A 26,490-nucleotide genomic window follows, 5' to 3' on the forward strand; every position below is an offset into this window, starting at 1 on the left:
TGTCCATCCCCTATGGCGCAAATGACCTCAGCTGTTGGTAGCATCCCCTAAATACTACTACTACCCTATGCAAACTGGAAGTAACTAAATATTTTCAATTGTTTCCCTAAATATTATTGAATTTCTCAATATACTCCACTTTTCCCTGGCAAAATCAGGATTAGCATTGCTTTCAATTTAGCTATACTACAATCTATTTTTGCCTTCGATTGCTTTCAAGTAATGAACAATTTGTTTCAAGCACAGCATCAAATGAACAAAGACAAAAGGTGGATCTCTGTTAACTCTCGGAAAATACCTGAAATGACATTCAACTTATGCAAGCAATTTAATTATTTTAAACATAATAGATTTAAATAACCCACTCATATGTCTCATATGCTCCCTTCATCAATGGAGCATTCTGCACTGAATAGAAACGTTCAGATTTATCTATGTAAGCAACAAATTATGATCAAGTTAATTTGTGTACTCTTAAAAGTACTCTTTAATGTAAATCTCCCACAATTTCTTGGAATTTATTTACTCCTCCTTAATAATGAGAGGGAAAATAATTTCTGAAAAGGACCTAGTGACTACTAAAATAATCGGGCAATTGACCATTTATAATATCAGTACTACTATAAAAACAACTAGGATTCTCATGATTGATTTTTCACATTTATAAAAATGTGATTTATCTACGCCTAAATATTTTAAAGAAATTTATTTGCGTTTCTATTTTAAATGATATTATCGTTTTATGGAAAATGCCCCACATTAGCCAATGAGTAATAAATTTACGTTTCCCTAATAAATCACTAATATGGCTTCAAAACTCGCATCCGAACGTGAATTACACAGCTGGACTTTCCTGACCTCCGAGGTCAAGGGTACATTTTTGAAATCGATCCAATAAATGTCATATACCTGTAGACAACCTAAAGAAGTTAAACATTTAGATTTTGCACAGGCATGCTGTGAGAAATATTTACCCACCGGGTCCTATGGTTAGCCAAAATTAGCAAAACCCAATAACCCGTGGCGCAAGTTAAGGACGTGATACAAAGTCTATTTACTTCTAGTAAAATGTTCATTCAAATAAATATGATTACGCTGTTGCAAGGGTATTTTAAGAGCCGACAACTTTCAGTCAACTTTAAACTTTTAAGTATTTGGCATAATTATAATTTGAAAAATAACTGAATGACGTTATTTTAGGAGGATGTGATTCCTTCATGAGCATTCCAATGCCCACAATCAATTCTGCCTAATCTGATACACACAATGACATTGACAAACTGACTTATTATATTATTACAGACTCACGCTAAGCGGCTCAACTGTAGGGACAGATTAATCGGAAGATATATAAATGTAGGTTTTTCTGCGGCAACGTGCACTAGAAAAATGAATAATATCGTAGAGCCATAACACTCGGGCATCACGCTTACTTTTCCCTACTTTTCCATTGGTAATACCATAATAAAGACTGATCTGGAATCGAAAATTTTCAACATAGCATTTTTAAGATGAGAGTGAAGCTTTTAAAAGAGCGCATGGGGGCTGTCATGAAATTGATTTGATACAATTTGCGGTGAAAGGGTTGAAATACACTACCAATCTTTGATACAAGAATAATATCCACGTTGATAGAATGATAAATGTAAGGCCTATGAATGAGGTAGGCAATAATAACAATTACTCATGAGCATAATACTGACAACTGCCACCATGAATATAATGATATCTCAATAAATCAACATTTAGATTAAAAAAAATACCACTATAGCAAATTAGGAACTATTTTCCCGAATTATTCTAAAATTTAAGAGTATCTTTTTTCAAAACCAAATAAGATTCTTTACAGCAGAATCGTCATACAAAACACAATTGAATCATTTTACTACGACAATGCTTAACCTTACGTTTTCAACGGATATTTCCTCCGGCGTTATATCGTTCAAGTACTCTTCTAGTACATGATCACCATCTTCATCGTCGGCGTTGGAGGTATACGAGGAATTATTTGACTGAATTGTAAACCATGAAATTTGGTTATCCACAAGAACTGGCCATTTTAAAATCCGCTTTTTTTGCTCATGAGGGTTACTTTCAATGATAATTTTATCAGTACCTCCCATTGTCACTTTTTCTGAATTTAGGTTTTCCTGATTACGAGGCGAAAGTAAATTAGAAACTCGAGAGGAACGGTTTTTGAATGTTGAACGAACATTTTCAGACACCTTTGAAGTCTGACTTTTTATGCTGAATACTAAATTTTCGAACATAGCCACACTCGAAGCACATAAACACAGAAACTAGATTCGCACGCTTCATTGAATCGTACTCCACTAAACTAACGTAGTGAATGGTAAATAACACAGAGCATAGATAAATACACTGTAACTAACTGTATAATACAGATTCCACGAATAAAAATCTAAAAACATTCCATATATTTTACACACGATATCACAGATAACCACCCATTATTTACATACGACCGTATTCTCATACGGGAAACAAAAGCAAAGCGGAAAATAACTACGACGCCTTTGAATTTTCCACTCCCCACAAATGAAGGCACGGTGGATTTTCGACTTACCTTATTTTCTCCGTAGTTTTGTATTTGAGCTACAGCTTCAAGTGATTCGTGTGAGTCATAGGTTAGAGTGTATAAATCCAAAAGAAATCGCGTGTCTTTCTTGTAGTGACGAGAACGCTTTCTTAACGTTCCCATCATTGACATAAGGGTTCTACCGAAATGTACTCCTTACCACGCATGTACTTTTCCACACCGGGGCTAAAACTTTCGATCACTGATGGAAACCAATTTTTGCATCAACGTGTATAAAGACTCAGAAGACAACTGATGGTTGCACGTTCGATGATCATTCCAAATGGAAAGTTTCTCCAAAGGCGCATGGAAGCGTAACGGCCTGTTTTCGCTCACGGGTCGTTGCGTCGTAAGATCTTATCGATATTTCATACTTAACTAGTCCTCAAGGTTTTGTACATAAAGGAAGTTCTGTGGATTTCTTTAATTCATATAATAAAAGTGTTGCAAGGGCGTCATTGTCACTCAAGTGCTGGCTGCTGCAGAGTTGTAAAATCTTTAACAGATTGCTACCCTTGAAAAATTATGATTTTCCCTTACATTTTCAGGTATGAATTCCAGTTTTCATTCGAATAAGTCCAGTTAGAGCCGTATATCAGGATTCAAAATGATCTCTCCAATCGTAATTAGTTATAATATTATTATGAAATTAATACCACTACTACTATGCACCAAACTGGAAAATATATAAAATAGTGAGTAATATGCGTACAACTTTAAGATACTTTATCATTCCAAAACTATTCAAAACATTTATCATCGTCATTGGTCACTTGCTTCTTAAGCAGGTTCTGTAGACATTAGCCACTTTTCACTCCATTTCCATTTTCCCAGTCATTCTATTCATTTCGCCATTGTGCATTCCCTTTCACAAGTCGTCCTGAGTCAACTTCTTTCACCCACAGTCTAAAAATTGTTCTTTTACAAATCATCTCCTTTTAACATATATTCTAAATAGTTCAATTTTCTCTTCCCTATTGTCCCAAAATTTGCTCCCTTTCCAAAACAATCCTCGTTTCCTACCCTAACTTCCCAAATCATCTTCAACATTCGCCTTCACAACCACATTTCATCATCTTCACATTATTCCACTATTTTTCTCATTTATCCATAACATTCACAACTCTGCACCATACAATAATACAACCCACTCATACTTTCCCTATTCTTTTCCTTAAATCTTAGTCTACTGGTCCACATGGTAACCATCTCATTTTCAAAAAGGTTTGCTTTGTCTTCCCCTTAAAACAAATAGTGGAAAACTACTACTGATAAGTACGAAGTGGAGACAAGAGTACGCAAAAAAATGTAAGTAGCATGCACACACGTGACTGTAATCCTTTTTTTACAACAAGCGAAACACTTACGTCATTAGCGCATTTCATTCGACTGTTTTATTTTGCACACCCTGGTGACCTATTATTTGAATAATTTTGCATTGCACATTTACTCAAAATTTTTATTATAGTGTGTATGAGGAATTCAAAGTCTTTCAGTCTTGTTGCCATCAACAGGTCATAGATATTTTAAATAGGAGTGGTATGAGTAGTCCTACCAGGGCTAACAGGAATGAATTAAAATAAACTGGACCAACTAAAAAATAGATTTTTCAGTTAATCTTTAATTTTTATAAATAGTAATATTTTGGCATAAGATAGCACACCTGCTCATCAGCTTCACCCCAGCTTTTGTACCGACCAGATTTTCCTAGGAAACCGCAGGAAATGTCGTAGGAAAAGGAACCTGCCCCTCCACCACCCCAATAACTCTGTTGCATGAATTTTACACACCATTTGGCTTAGTGTCACATCTATTGACCTGAGAAATCAGTTAATTTTTGTTATCTTACATCAAAATTGCAGGTAAAAAGAAACAAAAGACTGGACCCAGAATATGTAGAAACATTATTATTTCTAAATAAATTGTGGAGTGAAACTGAATTTATGCCCTGTGAACTTAAAAGCAGAAGTTGATAAAAATTAAAATTCACTTATTGTCTTGTAAATCCTATGTACTCTTTAATATTTAAAAAATTATGCCAGAACACAGGCTGCTGCATGCTGATGGATGGATGTTCTGTTCTAGGTTCATTAGTAAAATTTTCTATAATCATATTTCTTGCTCATTAAGTGTGTGTCTAATTATTCCAAGGTAGTTAAAGTTAGTACATACCAAGTTAATCAATAGTATAGTCCTTAATTATCTAAAACATTGCTTGCAGATCAATTCCTGTGTTTAAATATCAACTTTATCAATATTTAAAAAGAAATATCTCCTGCTCTGTACATGAATTCATATAGTAAATATTTCATACGCATTGATAAATATTTTCTTGATGTTTCTTATATTTTACGAACAAATAAATCACTGGACAATTAATAACAATTATTAATGAATACAAACTCTATGACCTTCCCTCACCCTACAACTTATTCAGACAACAGCTATAAACAAATCAATTAATTCATAATCTTTTATATACCCATGTTTTATTTTTTTAGATTTATATTTATTTAACAATATGTAACAATCTTCATATTTTTCAATACTACATTGATGGTAGACCCTTGGCCATGGCCAAATAACAACTTTTGGTCTATGAACAGGCTCTAAATTGGATTGTAACACTCGTGTACAGAAAGTTATTTTATCAATAAAATCATCAGGCTTTATTAGCCGACATTTTTCTGATTTTCAAGTATATGTTTCATCACTTCTTTATTGTACATACTCGAGCTCTGTTAGAATGTTATATGATCATGCATACAGAAAAATATTGATCATTTTGAGTGAGTCCAAAACAAATTCTTACACACGGTATCTAGCTTCAAAACTACAAATCTGTAAGTTTGAAAACAGTTCCTTGGGCGAGCAGAAGAAATTGACATTCACAAATCTACTTGGCAGGAAAATTAAGCATGACCTTATTTTAATCTTAAGCAATTTAAATCATTCTTCTATCTACCTTAAATATTCCTTATTCTATAAACCAATTTGTATCTTTAAGCCCTCTCACCATAATAATAGTTATGGTATTTTCCAATTAATGTGCATATTTCAATTGCAAATTAGTTTAATAATATTGATTTTTTCCTTCAACTTTATCGAAGTTTAAAAAGTTAATCAGCCATCTTATAATGTAGTTTGCTGCTCAGTATTGCTACTTTTTGATGTGTATTTCATTTATTATTTTGTTCCTATATTTGACATTATATTCTTTGTCAGTATTTCCGAATTTAGTGTTTTTAATTTCCTCCTTTCTTTTCTCTATAGATTATGTATTTTCCACATAAAAATCCTTTTAATGTTAATGCTTACATTTTTGAACCTGGAACTTAATCTATACATAAATCATGTTGTATAAGTTTGTATCGGTTTACCTGTGCTATTGTAATATCATTCATTAACTTTGTGTATTTAGCATTAGAAAAAACGTTTTCCTCCTCCCTGGTAGAACTTGTGCCATGAGCTATTGCATTACTTAGATTGGGTGGATTGTGCTTCATTACAATGCTCTCAGATAATCTTTTACAATACAACAAAAACAGTTGATTCTGAAATTATTCATTGATTAAAATGAGGCTTGGCCATACTTTCTTGCCAGCATGTGGAAAAAGGCATGGGTTTGAAAACTTTCACCCTCATGGAGCACACTACAAAGTTGCTCACACTTAATCACTCTCATGGCATTCCAAGTCAAACTCACTGCCCATTAAGAGTAATAGGTGAAAATACTGAGGACACTTTTTTAGATCTATGTCTGCCTTTCCCTAACAGTATTTGCACATTTGAATTCCATAAGAGGATATAACAGTGAATTACTATTGCCCAGTGCATTTCTGTTACATACTGCAATGAGTCCTTGGTTAATCCAATTGAATATATCAATGGATATTATGGGGAAGAAGTGAAATACATTATACAAAGATAAGGAAGGGCTTCAAGGGGAAATTATTAAATCAAATCTTGCCCGAGTCTTAAGAAGGCCAAGCCGAAGAGAATTGAGAGCTCCCGCAGAGAGTTCAATGACAAATATGAAGATGGAATACACCAAAAATACCAGAAAAGAATACAAGGTGGTAATAAGTCATTCCAAATATAGGAAGTCAAAATGCTGTAACATCAGGAGCACAAATGTTAATGGGTTTATGCAAATGTGGCAATATCACAGATGAGGGTAAAAAAGAAACTTTACACTTCCACAAAAAAGATGTAATATTTCACGACCATTGTTTTGATGATGCACGTCAGGTGGAACCTGATGATGATGCGATCAGCATAGAAACCATGGTCGTGAAATATTAAATCTTTCTTGCGGAAGTGTAAAGTTTCTTTTTCCCCTCATCATGAAGGAATTCCACAAAGTTAAACCTGAAACTGTTATGTTTATCACAATATCCTAAGGTAAAAATCATTTGACTTGGCTGTGATCCCTATTAAAAAGAATGATGATTCAAATTGTTGAAATTCTGAATTTATGTGCCAACCAGCAGATGCCTTGCTCAAATTAATGTTGCAGCATTTCCCACAGTTTCTTTGAAATGTTTATGGAAGATGATATCATTGGAAATAGATAAAATGAGAACATCAAATAACTCGGATCATGGACCAAAAATTCTGAAAGGTAAAACTGAGGTGGATTTACATTACCAGATCCCTTGATATAGGTACATATTGAGAAACGGATTGAGTGAGAGATCCAAAGAACCACAAAGCAGCCAGAGCTGAAAAAATCAGCAAATCAATTAATTTTGGACGTGTAGGTAAATGCCTGTTGGAAAGAATCAAATAACAGCTATGAAAGTGGAAAATTGGCACGTGGACTTCAAGGAGAGTGAAATCACTGAATTTCAGAAGAAAACAATGCCAAAGAAATTTGGGGAACACCAAATATACTTCCCAGGATCACATGAACATCTACTGATAGAAATAATCAGCCAAAGGATATTTTTTAAAACTTGATGACACCCCTCAAACAAATTTGATTAATGAAGAATGAGGTAGGTCATATCCCACCTAAGGATACTGACAGACGAAATTACAAATATCAACAAGTCATTGCAATGATACTCTTAATTTTACCTGTATAATATATTCACTCTAAAAAAACAGCAATGAGGATATAAATGAAAAAAAAGAGATGAAAATGTCAACAAAGAAGTTAGACAAAGGTACAACCTCTTACCAGCTCCATCAAGAAGAGGAATTAAGGGAAGAGGGAATAAAAGAGGCAAAAGAATGGGAATCAAACGAATTAGGTAAGGTGAATATAGATTAAATTAACATGCATCATTTTGCAGATAATGGTAAATGTAGCATGTAGTAGAGAACTTCAAAGACCTTCATCCATTCTTCAGCACAATAAGCCATGTACTTGGGGGATAAAAGCATAATGTGAGTATATAAAAATATCAGTTAACTCCTGTTGGCAGGATTGAAAACGTGGAGATATATCTTGGGCTAAGAATAGAGAAATTAAAACAAGTGAAATCAATCTCTTACCTTGGAAGCTCAATGGATAGGGGGATGCCAATGGAAACCAAGTAGAAAAGAGCTCAAGAAGGGATTTGGGATTTATAAAGGAGTAACTACTGCACTCAGAGGAGATGTAGTCACAAACAGGTAGGAACAGAAGATTACAAATTTGCATGAGTGTGTCACTCTATGGATCAGAGAAGTATGGGCCATTGAAGTCAAGCAGACCAGAGGAGAATAGTTGGCCCTTAAAACTCAAAGCTGGAGGCAATGGCATGAGACCAAATGGATGGAAATTGAAGGCAAAACTGATTTATTGAGGGACACAAGGCTATATAAGAGTGAACCAAGGATAAATACTTATTCCAAATGAAGGAGGATGTAGGATAGAGAAATAGAAAGAACCAACAAATTAGGCAGTGACAACATCAGATGAAAGAAGTAAGGAAAGAATATTTAAGTATTAAAGTATGCTTTTAGATGCTCCTGTGCAGTGAGATATAGTGTACATTAATTATCTCTCAATAAAGTGGAACATTAATGTATCCATTCCTAATGTCTTTTACCAGTATGTACTTCTACAACGTCTTGGCTTCAACCATTGACTAAATAGCTATAAATTTAGGTTTCAACAATTAACTTTGGTAGATTCATTTTTGGTACCTATCAAATCATGTTTGTAAATTGTTCTCAACCATCACATTCCTCCAAGTCTAAGTTATTTGTATTCAGAAAATCTATCCAACTTCCTTTGGCTCTCCTGACTTAAAGCAATATTCTTAAAACAACATCAATGAAATGCTAAAATATCAGCAAGAGGGATTACTAACCCAAAAGGTCTAAATGGCTTCCAACATAGCTTTTAATGATTTAATTACAACGTCGTAAAACAGACTCTAACATGTTCAAGTATATGAAAATATTTTATTGATTACTAGATGGAGTTAAAGGTGATAATCTCACCTTCACTCTCCATTCCTCTGTTATTTTCCTATTCAGGATTAGGTATAAAATTGACATGGTAAAGCAGGCACTTGTAAAGTATAAACCAGGACCTCACAATTATCTGACAAAGAAATCATAGGTTAGTGACCATCTGAGAGTAGCAGAGAAAGACCTTCAGACTCAATGCGATTTGCATTAGAACCATAGCGCCTTGTACAATAGTTATGTCTACTGGGAGAGGGCCGACAAACATCATACGTGAAAACCATTAATGGTAATTGCACACTTTGCAAATTTGCGCAGAGTTTTTATTTTTGTAATTGAAAATCATCAAAACAATCAAACTTACCTTGACAATAATGTTAGGATTCTGAAATCCTAAATATTCCACCAGAAAAATAAAAACCATATGGAAAATTAGGAGTTTCATAATTACCAATGTTGTATATCTAGAGATTCCACAAAGTTAATCCTGAGAGAAATATTCACAGCCATGTGTGAACTTACCAAATGAGTACATTGCAATCATACATACATGTACTTAACTGGATATCTTAAATTTCAAAAGGTAAAAAATTTACCAGTAAAAAAATTAAGTAATTACATATCAGCATGGATACATGGTAAATGGTAGCCATAACAGTTACTCATTTAGCATACAAAGTTTTAAAGGACATGTATAGGTCAACATAATGTGAGTAAACTATTAAGAATGATCTCCTTCATGGAGTACACTACTGATTGTAATTGGTAATATGAAGTATGTTCATTTTCCCATAGTGATATTGCAAATTATATGCAGATTTAAGTGATCAAATTTAATATTTTAAGAGGTTAATATTGTGTAATAACATTAGTAATAACCACAAGCATTACTTTTCATCAAACTATGTATTTCCATATTCATGCTGGGCACCTACACTCAGTTCTCAGTTGTGACTCCACATACATGCGAAAAATACTGAACATAAAAGTATAAGAATGAAATCAAGCATTGGGTTTATGCATAGCTTAACAGTGATCTTAATAGCAGGGTATTTCCCTTGCAAGACAATCTGACTGCATATTCACTAAAGACACAAGGAATACCACAGAGCATTGGTTACTATTCATTATTATTTAGAAGCAGAAGTTCTCAAAACTTGCTACAAATGGGAATGTCAATCAACTACTAATCTACTCAATGTCCATTATTTTCAATGAAAGCATATGCATGAATGTTCAACAAAAAATCTATATTTTTGGATCAAGGAACATTAAATTTTAATCTTGCCAAATATACGACAAGATTATTAATAGAACCTACAAAATAAGTTTAATTTTTTTTAAATTGAATGACACCAAATTTCTATATTTTGTTCTTCAACTGCATGACATACTATATTTTCAAATAAAATACACATTATTTAATCTTGGCCATAAATTTTTTGATGAAACTTATAAAAATGGACATTTCATTTTGCGTGAACAGCCATATTTTAAATTTTGAAATACAAGGAACTGGCACACTAAGACTTCTTGCCGAAGTCATTCAAACTTGAGCCATGAAATCTAACAGCATGGAGGGATGCAAGTTACAAAACACAGAATCCTGCACAAGGGAAGAGGCAGAGAAACTGAAACTGACTCTTCCAAGGTCTAAGATAGAATAAATTGTGATGACTAAAGTGTGAATTCACAGTTTGCAATCAAGCTGCTGATATCACAATGTCTTAATTAAAAATGTGTAGTATTACATTATTAGACTGATAAGAATAGATGAGGAGATCTCAAGAAATATAAAAATGAAACATGAACTTAAACATAAGAAGGGAAAATCCCCACAGAATAGTAATGACAAAAAAACGTGAACTTAATAGCCTAGAGCATAACAGAGTCACAGCAGTAATACTTGTAATAAGCTCTGGGTAATAAGCATTAAAGGTTTGGCTGGACAATCAGTTAATAGTTTACATTAGTAATCCTGAGTAAATTAGATTAGAGGTAAATTACCATATCTTTTTTTCTGTGAAACAGTGACAGGGTTACATATATGTGCATGCATGAATGGGTAATGGGCAATATTTCAATTGCTTTGTGCATAATTGCTATGTGAAATAACAGATGAGACTCACCCTACGCTCCTCGGCTGCCCGCAGGTGAGTCTCAATGGCATCCAGGTCAATTGTTGGCATGGCTGTCTCAATGTTGTACACATCAAAGCCACCTTTTGGGAAAGAAATGCAACTCTCATTATCACTCCGACCATTTTTGAGGTTACCACTTTGAATGGAAAGAGGTAATTTTAGAATCCACATCTGTCCTGCAATATCACCTTTGAATGAATAACAATACTCACCCTGGAGCAGTTGGACTGTCCCCAGAATACGAGTTACAAATATCTCGTAAAATTTTCTGGGTTTCTGAATGTTCAGTATAAGTTGTACTACATAAAAAGATTGGAACAAAAGTAGTGAACATAGAGTAGGTGAATGAATGAATGACGGAGTATTATTGGAAAAGAAAAAAGCAGAGCCAACAAAATTGGTTCCTATTCAGGTGTGCATGTGATGATAAGTATTCATAAGGATGAACATGCAGACAGAGTATTTATATGTAATTCCCTCATACTTGATGATTGTTTTTAAAGTTTCCATGGGGAGAAAAGAGTAAGAGTTTTTCAGGAGAAAAAGCATTATTATATTAAGAACTTGGATTAAGTAGGATAACATCTGTATAGTAATGATAGGAAACTCTTGGAGATATCAGTTAGCTTATATTTTGTTGATTCACGGATTTTGCAAAAGGGCCGTTTGTTTGCACAGTTTCCCAGACTCTGATCATAATTAGTGCTAATGAAGTCTTAAATCAAAGTTTATAGAGAATATAGAACGGAAGACTGGTGAGAAAATGGAATGTAGAGGCGAGGAAACCAGGAAAAAACGAAATAGTCCCAATGCATATTTGAGAATATTCTGAGTGAGTAAAAGAAAATTCAGTGGAAGAAAAGAGGGAAAATCTCAAAGAAAAATGAAAGTCATAAAAGTAATGCAAATAAAACTAAATAGGAAAATAATTAGGCAGGTACACATTACAGAAGAGATGATTGGAAAGTTGATAAGGAATTGGAAGAATATGAACAGAATAATAATAATTTTGTCACAGGAACCTCACAAGAACTTGTCAAGATAAACAGAGAAAAGCTTTGCAAGCATAAAGAAATTCTAGTTTTAAGTTATATCAATGGATTTTATTCCCAAGTCTATTTTGATTTGATTCTAGTCCATAGTTTTCTTGTGCCTAAAAATTGCAAGTCAATTTGATGACTCTTCCTCGTTGTAATTGTGGATGTCATGCCTGTTCCAGTTAACAGTGTTTGTATTTGTGTGGACTTATGATTACAGAATGTAGATAATTACATTTATTTTTGTTCTATAATGAATAAGAGATTGACATTGTCATCTGATTTGGAATCAGCTTTATTCCATACAATTTTTTCTATAATCACAAAGAATACAATCAGGACATATTTTACCTGTTTTGTAGACTTTGGAAAGGCTAATGATAGAGTGAATTGGGAAAAACTAATCAATAAATTGTGGAAAATAGGAATAGATAGAAGGGATAGGAGACTAATCCGCAATATGTATGTGGCTCAGGTGAGAGTGGCAGATGGAGAGTCCAGATGGGCAGTGTTAGGAAGAGGTGTAAGGCAGGATTGTCCACTGTCACCTGTTCTGTTCAATGTACATGTGGAGTAAATGATTAAAGAGGCATGGGAAAAACTGGAACTAAGAATGAAAGTTGGTGGGGAATACGTAAAATCAGTTAGGTTTGCTGATGACCAAGCTCTAGTTTGTCAGTCAGCCAAGCGGTTGCAAGCATTGCTGATTAAAATTAGAAATTAAGTGCAATAGATATGTGATGAAAATCAAAATAAATACATGTAAAAGAAACGTTATGTGGTTTTCCAGGGAGAGAAAGGCTAAGTTAGACGTTAAAATAGGAGGGCAAAAACTAGATTAGGTGGAACAGTTTACATCCCTCGGAAGTGTTTTGGGCCAATATGGTCAAAGTAGTACGGAAGAATCACATTAGGCAAGGAGGCTTTCACCAAGAGGAGGGAGTTGATTACAGTGACGTTGAGTGAGGATGCTATGAAAAGGCTCGTCAAAACTTTGATTAGGAGCGTAGCTATGTACGGTGTGGAAACTTGGTCACTGAAGCAGGATGCTAGACGTAGACTGGAGGCTTTTTAAATGTAGTTGTAGAGAAGTATGGAGAAGGTTAAGTGGACAGAAAGGAAAACAAAGGAAAAATGGATGAAAAGCATATTGATTGGCAATGGGATGCTGAAGGCAGTGATGGAAGGGAGAATTATGGGCGAACAAAGAAAGAGCAGGAATAGGGTAGGAATGTTGGACAAAATGATAGGATAAAGGAAATATGTGAAGACAGGTTTAACGTAGAGTACAATGTTGGGTTGTGTTTTGATAGAAGAGACAAGATATTTATTTGATAGCTGTGCCCATTCAAAACCTACCTTAACCGGTAGATTAGCTATAATAATAATCACAAAACAGTTTCCATATAATGGCCATTATCCCCACACATGAGTACCACAGAACTGCTCCGGAAAAAAATAAATAAAGCGAAGGGAACCTTTTTGCAATAAAACGCTGCATTGTGGGAGGAACGAATACTCACCCCTGACCTCGGGGGAAGTCTTCCTTGGCCCGTCCTTGCCGGACTCCGGTGCCGCCCTCCGCAGGGCCGCCTGCTGCGCCCACGCCGGCGCTATGGCCTTCAGGGGCGGAGTAGCGGTGGTGGTGTCTGCCACCCTCACCGTGCTACGGATGCCGCGGTTCGCCTCCGTCTTGTCCCTCTTGCACATCCCCGTCTCCGTCGAAGGCCTCCTCCTCCGGCCTGGAATCACGGCAAAAAGACGTCGTCCCTCGTCAAATTAACCGGTTCAACGACACGTCCTTTAATTCACCAAAAGCACCATTGCATTGGGCAATATATATTCAAAAATAGGAAAATAATCGGAAGTAACTCTTGCAAAAAAGAATCTGCGCGACAATTTCGTGCACCTGATCCATGTAGGGGTGGTTCTTAACCCACTGTCGCCTCACCCCCCTCCCTGCCCCACCAACACTAGGACTATCTCAATAATGTTACCAGCTTTTGCTCTCCCTTGTCGAATATTAAGCCATGTTCCCAATGAAGGGTAACGGTGCACTAGACTCAATTTTGAACTTTTGTACCCTTAGAAGGAAGGCATAAGGCCCTCAAAATCTACAAAAAATGTCGGCTATGTTCTTTATTGAACAAAAAAGAACAACGATTCTAACTGTTTTTCTGAAATTGTTCAATAGGTGATTTTTGGAGTTCCAAGTTTTCATTTACACCGGCTGGTTTGGTTTGTACTAGTTTATTCAAAAATTTAGGAATTCGTTCAAGCAGATTACCTTTTTCCTATTTGGCAAATCATATATTTTGCAAACTGGGGATATATAGTTTCGAACAAAATGTTTTTTTAGCATAATTAGGTAACAGTTTACTAAATTTTAAATTTGTCATTTTAGTTTTTTCCTTTTAAGTTGATTTTTCTTTGAGCGATGTTACTTAAATGTTTACCTTTTCATACCTGTGCGTAGGTTATTCCAAATGTATTGCCATGAATTACCACTTCAGGATGGCTCCGAGCAATACGAGAAGTGCATCAAAGCGAGTATCGCTCTCACCTTTTCAAGCTGTACATCCCTTTGCTCGGGACCTAACGTTTGGGGAACACTTCATAGGATGTGCGAGATGCCTTCGTAAGATCTACGAAGGAGCCTCCATCCATTTATGCTCCGAAAGGGAGCATAAACGCCGTTTGGGACACGGCTTTAGCATTAGTTATTGAAGAAATTGATCGACAGCTGAGGCAATTTGTACCGTCGTGGATAAGTGAGTAATTTATTTGAGCTTGAATCTTCAGGTAATGAGCGGAGACAGACACGGTGTAACATCCAGCCCACTCTTATAATTGGAGACACCGATGGGCCACACAATTTGACGGACGGTACACTCCACTCGGAGTCTCTCTCCAAATAGCACCCAAATAGGGATACCCTGACCCTGAAAATCTGCCACCGCCTTGATTCGAACCCTGACCCATGGAAAGAGAAGCCAATACACAAGCCACCGCAACTACACGATATTTATGCCCTCTCGATCTTAATGTTAGAATTTGACTTTTGCGTCTGTTTCCTGAGATTCTGTATAAAAAAATCCAAATTTTTCACTCAATTCAGGAATATTTATCTACTTAAATGAATTTTTTTTGTAACAATCATGTACCAGCAGGCATAAAGGATAGCAACTCATACCAGATGTTTTAAATTAAGGTTAAAACTTTTTTATCGAGAGTTTTTTAATGACATACGAGGACACGTGTGCTCAGTAAGTTCTAAAGAGAATTAAAATAATCTTCGCGCCAACCAGATCAAAGAGAGACAATAATTACTGGCGTCACTGATTATTAAAAATTCACTGCTAAGGACAATTCGTACCGTCAAAACAGTGATAACAGATGTACAAGAAGTGAGAATATATGTAAGTGGTTCCTAATTATTGTTTACTAGAAGCTCGAAGTTTACTTCAATTTGATTTCGTATAATTTTACGTTAAATAGGGAAATATTTCATGAAAAGTATTTTTTTATGAACTAAATTTGCTGGCATCGGATTGGTTACTGATCTTATCCCTTATCTTATATTTTAACATTATAAAATAACGAGATTAAATAATAAATACATATCAATAAAACATAAAGCTGTATTATTTGGCTAATTGATTTTTTGCGCCAATCCTTGAAATTCATTATATCTATACATATTCTGGATCTTTGGGCAGATAAAATATCATTATAACTGGTAGTTTAGGTTTTCTTCGTACGTGGAGAAAATATTTTACCACTCATAATAATAATGCCCTTGAATTCGGGACGTAGGGAAACCTCGCCTAGCTCCGCCCACTTGTAGCTAAAATGTCCCTTTCGTTGTGGAAGGTCAGCAATTACATACATACACTCAATGGTTACATTAGTATGATATGAAAACAATTTTACGTCATCTTAAGACACTCAAACTAAATATTAATATGCAATTTCTTTTTCGTATTCATGACAATTTTGCCAATAATCTCGCCGTCAGTTTGTTCTCTTTTGAAACTCTCCTTGCATGTCATCAACCTTGTATGTCTGCTGGCGATAAAATAAAATCATGAAACAAGTAAATGATAATGGTAAAACCATCGCAAAAAAACGAAAATATGCCAAAGTGAGATGCAGATGGTGGAGATTATTTTTTATTTGCAGACGAAATCAAACTTAACTCAAGTAAGCCAAAAACTTATCAAAAAAACATGGCCATTTGACAAAATAAACGGCTGATTAAAGCTGAACCAGAAATAATAGGTTTGGACCTGTGATTTACCTACATCGGAAATGTTTTGGGCCAAAACAGTCTAGAACAATATTATCATTATTACATTGTACCCTGCAAGCCACCGCTAGGGTGTGTGGCAGGGGGTGATATTACACAAGACTACTTTTGAATTCACGAAGGTAAACAAAATGGTATTGGTATTTACCGTAATTATCTCCGGTCGTCACCAGGATCATCTCGTCCCCAGTCCTGGACAGGTGGGCGTCTGCCATTTTGGATTGTCCCCAGCGTCCATCGTCGATGCCGCCCCCTGTCGCCGCCTCCAGGGGGCAGTCCACAGGGACGGCAGCCGGGGGGATGTTTAGGGACTCGACGGGGGACAGCGACTTGTCGAATCTCTTCACCACCCCGTCCAGCTGGTTCATCGCCTCCCCACCATTGTTGTTGTTATTGTTGTTGTCATTGTTGTCGGTCTGCATGTTGTTTATGTTTCTTGAGACCGCTTGTCGCTCAGTCTCCGCGCCTTCTTCCCCCTCAACCAGCTCCTCCTCCTCCTCTTCTTCTTCTTCTTCCTCGTAGTCCTGGGTGGCCAGTTGTAGCCTGTCAGCGTAGCGCTGAAACCCCGGGTAGTTGGGGTTTAGAATGCCGGGCCTGGGCCGACGGGGCGCCCGGCGCTGTCGCTGCTGGCGCCGCTGTCCGCCTAGAGACGCCGAGTCGGACGAGCTAGAGGTGGAGCAAGTGGAGGCGGCGGACGAGGAGTCCTCGCCGCCGCTGCTGCTGCCTCCGCCCTCCTCTTCCTCTTCCTCCTCGCCCTGTGACGGAGGCGGCGGACGGACGGCGGCTGTGACCGCACCAACAGAAGCAGCAACAAGGGAACAGAACGATAGGTGGTGAGTGAGATGGTCATTCCTCGCCCTATCCAAATAACCTTATAGAAAACTAAAGTTTCTGGCAATTGATTCTCTGCGGGACATCTGAGAAACCCACGTCCTGACCGAGCTTACCACCAACGACGATTAAAAATCTTAAATTTTCATTCATCTGGATTAGAGGCTTCGTGATCTTTGTTTCCAAACCTCAGGCAGCTCCGGTAAGAAACAAAATACTACGATGACCCGCGTATTTTCTGTTGGGACATGAACAAATGAGAGAGAGCAGAATTTACTCATCTCTCGACCTTCATCAAAAAGAGAACGAGAACCGGCGCACACTGTCTGTTGCTTGTTCATATCCCATCAAAATATACCGCATACGGGTCTTCGCCATCTTTTGTTGTCTTCCAGAGCTGCTGGAGGCATGACAACAAGGTATGGCGCCCACGCAAAAACTGAACACCAAAGTGGAGACACGAAAGCGTAGCTAATGTCCGACAGTCGATTTTAACAGTGGATATCAAGTGGGAAAGGTAAGAAAGTTTTCATAACACGAGAACTAGTCAATAGATAACTCGCAAAACTGGGTAGAAGCAATAATAATCAAAGTAATTTCCCGAAAATTATGTCACTTTTCTCATGCATATTCACCCTGTACATTCAGAGACAACCATTCCATCTCATCCCGGCATCAGAGACGTCTTTTGTTTGCAGTGGCAGCCAACCCAAGAGTTACCTCTACGGCCTAAAACGGCATCATCACTTTCAAAACGTAGTCCCTCAAAATGGTTTTTTAAGGGGCCCGAACAGTTGGCAGTCACTGGGGGCTCCTAGTCGGGACTCTGGATGTTCCAAGCAAATCCCCGTGAAGTGTTCCCAACAGCTCATGAGTTTGTTTCGATGGCGTTTGCGACTTATTTATTGGCTTACCCTCGCATAAACATTGGAAATACTTCTTTAGTCCATGATATATATAATACAAGTACAATCTATACGAGGGGATCGAGATGGTGCGGGGGCTAACATGCTGCCTTCCCACCCTGAGGGCGCGGGTTCAAATCCCGGCGGTGTTGAATATTTTTCAGAGGTATCTCGATCCCTACTTGAGGTGCTTTGTGGAGGGCACTTTGAGTGAGTACGCCGTCCGTCGGATGGGACGTTAAGGTGCGGACCCCTTGGCGCCTTTCGTAAACAGTAGGCTAATGCCGACGCCGGGTTTCTCTCCACCCTTCATCCTTTCCTGTCCATCCCCTATGGCGCAAATGACCTTAGCTGTCGGTCGCCTCCCCTCAAAACTACTACTACTATCTATACGAAAGATTGAATGTTCTCCGTGTTTTACATTAAATTTATAATGAGTTTATCAGAGTGGTTTTATCGAGTCCCGCAGTTTCCCTTTCTCCCTTCCTTCCGTCCATCGTGTCCAAACTTATCCTACCTCTATTTCGCCTGCTCAACATTCTCCCCTTTATTATTGTCTAACACAATCTATTAGCACTGAAAATGCACCCTATCAACTTTTTTTCCCCTGAATCAATTTTTCAAAAAAACCTCGTCTCTTCTAACACCATGCAGCACTCCTCCTTTTGCTTTCCTTTCAGTTAATTTTATTTTTTCTTTCTTCTCCACACAACCACATCTCAGGCGCCTCGTAATTATGTCTATTTTCTCTCCCCAACGACCAAATCTTAGAGATATCCGAAACTACTCTGCACATCGAAGTTTTCACTAATCATTACATTCGGTATTTGCTTATCTTCCCAGCCATAAATTTCTAAATAAACAAAAACTTGAGGATCAGAAAAGCAGCAAAGGAATCAAGACGACAACACCAAATGTTTATTATCCCCGGGAGACTGACAGGTCTCATTCGTTGGCCAAATTTTCATTTACATTACATCGCAAGGGCCATAATCCCACATTCGCAAAATCTCACCCATATATACTGAATGAAATGCATGAATCCGGAAGTTTTTAACGATTAAGTCTGTTGGGTCAGCATATTGATCAAACAAGAGGGAATCAGACACCCAAAGGATAGCAATTCTTATTGAGAGCTTTTCAGGAACAATGTGAGAGGTATGCGCTCAGAATTGCGCACAAAAAGAAAAAAGTAACGACATTCTTGAGAAGCAGAAAAGTTGAGTTAAACATGAAGGTAAAAACTACAGCAGGTGGAGCATTTGTCTATTCAAACAGTATTTTAGAGGAAAATAGGCATAGTAGTTAGTACATGAAAAAAGAATTTTAAATAAGCGAAAGACGCATTTGCTAGAAGAAGGAACTGACCAGTACACTGAGTAAAGATGTGAAGAAAACATTAGTAAAGACTTTAACTTGGAGCGTAGTGCTTTATGGATGACTGTGAGAGCTGCTCATTGAGACAAAAGGATGAGCGTAGCTCAGGAGCTTTTGAGATTCTGGTTTGGCGGAGAAATGTCAAAAGAAATAAGTGGAGGTACCGAAACGGTCAAGTTTTTTTTATTGGGTGGGAGAAGAGAGAAATGTTGCTAGGAGAAATAACGAATAAGGCAGAAAAAACGGAGGGAACATTGAAAGGTGAAAGGGGATGTTCAAGGACGTAATTGAAGAGAAAAGAGCGTTTGGTAATTTCGGTAGAGAAAGGCATAGCTTTTGCACGAAGTAAGGTAGAAGTGACAGAGAAATGAAGAAATATGCATAAGAGAAAATGGAAATATAGGGAAAAAAAGGAAGTTCTCATATTACGTAGGAGTATACAGCCGTAATGGACCTTACAAAACCTATTTTGAAATAGTTCTAACATCCACAAAGATTCCTAAACATCTCATTCCCCAATATCGACGTCATAGGTAATTCACAAATATTTGACTTCCTCCTCCTGACATTTTCTCTTACGTATGGCTCCAACATCACGTGATTTATGAAACGGACAACCACATCCGAGTGCGGGATAACCAGGATACTAACTCGAACGAATCAAAACGAGAGTGAGCCTCGCTTACCCATGGTCAGTACAAAGGGAAAATAGTGAGCCGTGCGTCCACATTATGTTCCATGCAAAGGACAACACACTTCTCGCTTCGAACTCCAAAACGGTTCCAGAAATTTTACGTATATGCGCTGAGCTCCTCTCGTGATCTCCACCGACCTAAATCCAATATAGCTGCCGAAGTTTTAAGATACGACTTGTGTATCATCTTCACGAGTGAATGGTAAGACTGGGTTATTCAGCCCCGAAGATGGTTAACAAGAAGTCTCTCGAAACATCGGCGACAGTGCAGGATTTAAAGAATCCGAGATGAGTCGGCCGCACAAGTGTACGAGGAGAAAAACCAGACCTTGCTTCAAGTTTTTGTCGGTTTTTTTCGTCTCAACAGCGGTGATTCATATGGTGGCAGCATCATAAAGCCATATGTCTTCTGTTGAAATGGGAATCCCAAAGCAGTAACTACGAAAGTAAGATGGCGTAGGAGCTCAGGGTACATTATGTTGTCGGTCCCTGGGTTGAGGACATATCTTAGAATGTGTTAAGATATGAGGAAGAAAGTTAAATTGAGTAACTAGGAGTTGAAACTGAAGTAAGTCTCCCACCCAACAAGGACGTACCACGACGCAACGGAATAGCTGTTAGGTGACAACGCTAACAAAACTACTCCTTTAAAGGGTGGACTACTTATAATATTGTCGATGATCGTATTCCCGCATAATCCCTGATAACTACAACTGGACACCTATGCCACTTTTTTCCACATTATCGTTTCCAAAACTGCACCAAATACACGGACAAAATAGTAATTTATGAAAACGTATTACAGATTTTTATCGACAGAAGAAACTTTCGAGAAACGGAATTACACTTCCATCTCGATGAGACTATGGAACGTCCACGGAAAAAATAATCACCTTCACCCGTGATGAGGAGGCCGTCACCCGGCGAACACCCTAGTGGCACCAGCACCACGTTCAGGGGTGCCACTTGGTCCCTGGAGGCGATCACCCGGCCTGTCCTCAGCACCGCCTCCACCTGGCCGCCCACGTTGCTGTTCCCGTCGGCTGAGATGGCGCCGGCGTTGTCCAGCGTGCCTTGGGTCGTGGTGTATTCCGGAGGGCGGGTGGACACGACCACGTTGTTGTCCGTCGCCTCGTAGCTGGTCAGCCATTGCGCCCTGCGGACAAGGGAAACAAGGATTATCGGAATAGCGCACTTGGCGATACCACCGACGCCGTATGCATGCCGATATACCTTTGCGCCTCGCACTTCCGGCGGCGTCACCGTTCAGCGCGCGGCATCAACGCAAAGGGGAGCAGGGCGAACGCCACGCCATTTTACACACGAGGCTGCGAAGACAAACGATAAGGACGATAGTCGTCACAATAAACCAATTTCAAACATACATGCAAACACACATATGTGTCTGTGGGTGTATGTGTGTGTTTATGTACGCACGCATCTATACATTCATATACATATATTTAGCACCAGCGAGCAAAAACACAGAAACCTACGGAAAATAAACTAACTTGTACTCAAAATTTTCGGTGGCGATACCACCTTTCTCAAGGGAGAGAAGGAACTAGGTGGTATCGCCACCAAAAAGCAGGAATACGTGTGGATTTCTTTTTTGTATATTTCTGTGCTTTTGTTCGCTATTGCTATTTGCTATTTAGGTGTACATTATAATATATATATATATATATATATAATATTTATATATTATATATATATTTTATATACACCCACAGATATACGGACATTTCGAGACCTGGAAGATACCCCTTTGCCATCACCATACACTTATTTCTTCTGCTGACAAAGAAGTGGCACTCAGGCCTCGAGCCGTCCTTGAGTTTCACGTTTTTTTTTCAATTTTATTTTTTTCCACCATCTTTTTAAAAAAGTCTTCGTACACCTTAGCGGCGAGGTATGTCACATGCGCATGTATATTTGAGTGTAAATATAAATGTATGAATGTACGTATGCATACATGCAAAAATGTATATTGTGACCAAGAGGACCATAATAATGTTTGAAAATCACTGATGTCAGTGATGTTGTGGTGTGAATAATATTTCAAGGTAGAGACGCGATGGAGACGCACGAGGTCATTTAAGTTCGTGTCATAATGTGGCGTATGTATGGGAGGAGCTAGTGTAGCGAACTCTGAAAAATTAGAGAGTTTAATGAAGTAAATGATGTCTCTGCTCACGAAGGGTGCGCATTTTTCTAACTGGGTGTCCTCCAACGTGTTCTCTCACGGAATGTCTCTGTAAGGAGTCGTCGCCTTCCCCAGGAGATCACCTAAGGAGAAATCTCACCCCTGACACCAATTATGTATTAATATTGTCGAGGTCGCTACAGAGAACATCATGGTTCAAAATATCTCACACTTAGGCTACATGTAAGGTTCATCGATCGTGCCAGTGTCAAATAGTATGGTATCACTGGTTTTTAGTATTCATAAAATTGAATAAATAAGGACCGTGTGGTGAGGAATCACACTTCTCTGGGAGTTTCGACAAGGTTATTCCATCAAATTAGGACTATGACCAAGAATTCCTATTTCATTGTCAATTCATAAGAAATTCACGTACTTAATACGCTCTTAATACTTAATAATTAATAAGATTCTTGATGCAAATGACGAGAGGAAAAAAATAAGGCGCTATTTTTTCAACACGTAGCTTTTGTAATGGAAGTCATCGAATCACAAGCGAGGATGGGTTATAAGTGCCATTCAAATTCACACTGACCCATAGGGAGTACACGCGTACACCCAGAACGAGCGTGTGAAGTCTGGCTTTCCACATCCAACTGATTTTATATTGAGGTCTCTTCCTGTAACGCCTAGAAAATATAAATAATATTTTGTTAATTTTCTAAAATATTAGGCGTTTCCAACCTTTAAAAATATATTATGCTGCTCAAATAGTAAAATATCCATTGATTAACTTAACACCGCGGATGATTTCTAAGATGTTTTCAGTTGCCAATGTTGGAATATTAAACACAAAAAACACAGCCATAACCAAAATTTACAACATGAATTTGATACAGACATAAAAGAGTTATGAATAGAAAAAAATAATCTAGTCCAAAACAACCATTTCTCGAATTTCCGAATAAAATATATTAAACATCCTTTTTTTCCATCTTCAACCTCGATAATCAGGAGTTATTGATGAAAAATTAGCACGGTTTCCGAAGAGGTAAATCCTGAAATACACAACTTGGGTGTTTTGTTTATGATATTCTTACTTCGGGAGAGAGCAATGTACCAGTGGACGCGGTTTTTCTAGAGTTTAAGATAACCTTCAAAGTGCAAAGTACCTCATAGTAAACTGGTCACAAAGCCAGAAGCATATGGCATAGATAAAAATATCCGTGGTTGGATTAAAGACTTTTTGAATGATTGGATTATATGAGTAGTCATAGATAGAGTTAGCTCAAATTCAGTGGAAGTTACTTCAGATGCTCCCAATGAAAGTGTTACCGGACCTCTTTCAAGCCTACTTTACGTTAACGACATTGACTCCGTAGTCACTAGTAAGATACGTTCATTTGCCGACGATGCAGTGGTTTACCGTGATAACCGTGATCTTGATGACAGTGCAGCTTTATCAGATGACCTTAACATACAACACTGGTGCGACACTTGCCATTAGAATTAAACTTAAAAAAGTGCGTAGCCATAAATGTTTGGAAAAAGAGCTATTCCCACCCGAAAACCTACTGCATTGGGAACACGTAAAAGAGAATGTGTAGACTCAATTAAATACCTAGGTGTTACCCTCACTCGCGATCTTTCCTGGATGAAATACATACAGGGAATATGTGGACAAGCTAACAAAAATTAGGATTTATTGGAAGAGTACTGGGTAAATGTGATGAAAAGGTCAAAGAGAAATGTTATATTTCCCTGGTTAGTCCTCATTTAGAATATGCTGCAAGAATATGGGATCCTCACGAAGTTGGATTGATTGCCAAATTGGATCGCGTGCAGTGTAGAGGAGCTAGATTTGTACAATGTTATGATAAACTTATTAACGTATCCAAAATATTAGAGTTACGGAGTGAAGGTTGAATTATAAATTAAAATCTCTTGCATATATTGGAAGAACGTCTCTTTAGCATTGATGAGGAAAATGTACTATTAACCCCATTGTACGGCGGCGTGAGAGATCATGTTAACAAAATTAGAGAGATCAAGTCCAGAACATATAGATTTAAGATGCCATTTTTTCCAAAAACGATAAGGGCTCAGAATAACATTGTCCGACCGCGGTAGGGTCATATTCGGGTATATATTAGTCTTGTGTGTATTCATCCCCTGCCACACACCCTGCTTGGTACTAAAAGACTGAAAAAAAACTCCTTGGTTTATTTCGACCCCTACGAACGCATTTTTAACTGCGATTCCAAAATACGATGTTCAGACCGCCTCGAACCCATTATCTCATCTTTCTTCAGATTATTCTGAAGAATTAAACCAATTCTTAACTCCCCCCCTTTTTCCCAATCAGCCTTACTTCACCGCCAATTTTTGTCCATCGGGAATCACTCTCTGCCTGATGAAGATAGCCTTACCATCGAAATGACGTTGCGCATGCCACCACCTTTTTACTCTCCTTCAGATATTTCTTTCGATCCTTCCTTTAAAATCATTTGTACCTCACAAAACTAATGTAGGAGGGGTCATTGAAATTCCTCCTAGATATCAATTCCCCCCTGACCAAAATTCAAGTTCCTTTAAACAATTAACACTATGTCAAAAGTAGCCAAATTTTTCGTGCAATTTTACTTACGAGTAATGAGTTATGATGTAGATTTCCACATAAATATGCATGGCCGAAATATATCGCCTGACACCAAAAGCATGTGAATAACGGATCTACGTCTCAAACGAAGTCAGATTTGAATATATCAGACTTCCATTTCCTGCAAAATTTGGGGGAAGGATACGAATTTCATTTCCTTTCCTTAAGAGGCTAGCCTAAAATACGAGAATGCGCTTTGGGGCTGGGAGGAACTCATCGAGGCTCCAATTATCAGTTGTCTACCGGTTTAGGGTAAGTTTTTGATGGGTTAAGCCCAGGACAAACAATTGTGCTCTTAAGCCCTGAATAACATCACACCAAATATCTTTATTCTACATATTACAGTTACTCATTCTAAAGTTCGGCATACTTTCTCCCTCCTTTTATTCCACCCAAAATGCCTATTCTCCTCCTCCCAATCTCGCGCTTTCCTGGCATTTTCCCCTCTATTACCGTCTCCAGCATCCTATTGCCTCTCTAAGTATCTACTGCATTCACTTTTCCTGCCTTCTTCGTATCTCTCCCGACGCCCATGTCTTGTCCCCAGTCATGACTAGCACTTCTTGGAAATGAAAAATAGTAACTTTGTGATTCCAAAGAAAATTTATTACGATACGACCCGGATTTCAACGTTCAACGTCATCTTCAGGTCATGAGCGTCGAAATCCGGGTCGTACCCTAATAATTGTTTTGCGGGATCACAGAGTTACTATTTTTCATTTCCAATATGAATCGATCCCATAAAGTTACGCCGGAAATCATCAATTACAGCATCTCTTCGTTTGTTTTCCTTTCCATCCATTCCACTACCTCCATTCCTTCTGCACATTGTCATCTCAAAAGCCTCCAATATACTCTTATCCTCTTGTCTCGACGACTAAGTTTCTGAGCCATGCAACACTTTACTCCACATTAAAGTTTTCACCAGTGCTTTCTTAAGGCGCTTATCTTTACTAATGGCTCATATAATCAGCTCCTTTCTCACCTCTAAGTAAAAGCTTCTCCACCAAAAGTAATTCTTCTTTGTGTCCCAAATAAACTCCCCACCCTCGTCCAAAACACTTTACAAATAGGTTAATCGTTTTAACTGTTTCAGTTAAGGTCCGTTGATTTTCAATTTCACCTTCGATTTCCTTATACTTGAGAATATCTTTACATTTGTTTTCTTACAATTAATCCTAATATCTATTATTTTAATTCTGTAAAGCGCTGAAGTAATTACTGTGACCCTTTTGATGACTGGGTCTCATGATCTCTCCCTTTCTCTTTTAATTCTTGATCATCTGCATGTGTAACTGATTGGAAGTACACTCCACCTACGTATTTTCACTCCAGCCCTACCCACTCCTATCTTATCATATATTGAAAAGAACAGGTGATATTGTAT

At 37.7% G+C, this 26,490-nt stretch overlaps 1 protein-coding gene across 1 annotated transcript in view; it reads right to left on the reverse strand.

Moving 5' to 3' along the window:
• Schip1 (Schwannomin interacting protein 1) overlaps positions 1-26,490 on the reverse strand; it is a 64,011-nt gene that overhangs the window by 23,024 nt on the left and 14,497 nt on the right. Inside the window, exons 2-5 of the mRNA XM_071597799.1 lie at positions 21,192-21,454; positions 16,640-17,275; positions 13,706-13,924; positions 11,134-11,225 (exon numbers count right to left, since the gene is read on the reverse strand). Of these exons, the coding sequence (XP_071453900.1) occupies positions 11,134-11,225; positions 13,706-13,924; positions 16,640-17,275; positions 21,192-21,454 (1,210 nt within the window). The remainder of the gene's footprint in view (positions 1-11,133; positions 11,226-13,705; positions 13,925-16,639; positions 17,276-21,191; positions 21,455-26,490) is intronic.

This window comes from Hetaerina americana, unplaced genomic scaffold (genome assembly GCF_022747635.1).
Source record: "Hetaerina americana unplaced genomic scaffold, ioHetAmer1.1.p SCAF_9, whole genome shotgun sequence".
Taxonomy (NCBI): domain Eukaryota; kingdom Metazoa; phylum Arthropoda; class Insecta; order Odonata; family Calopterygidae; genus Hetaerina; species Hetaerina americana.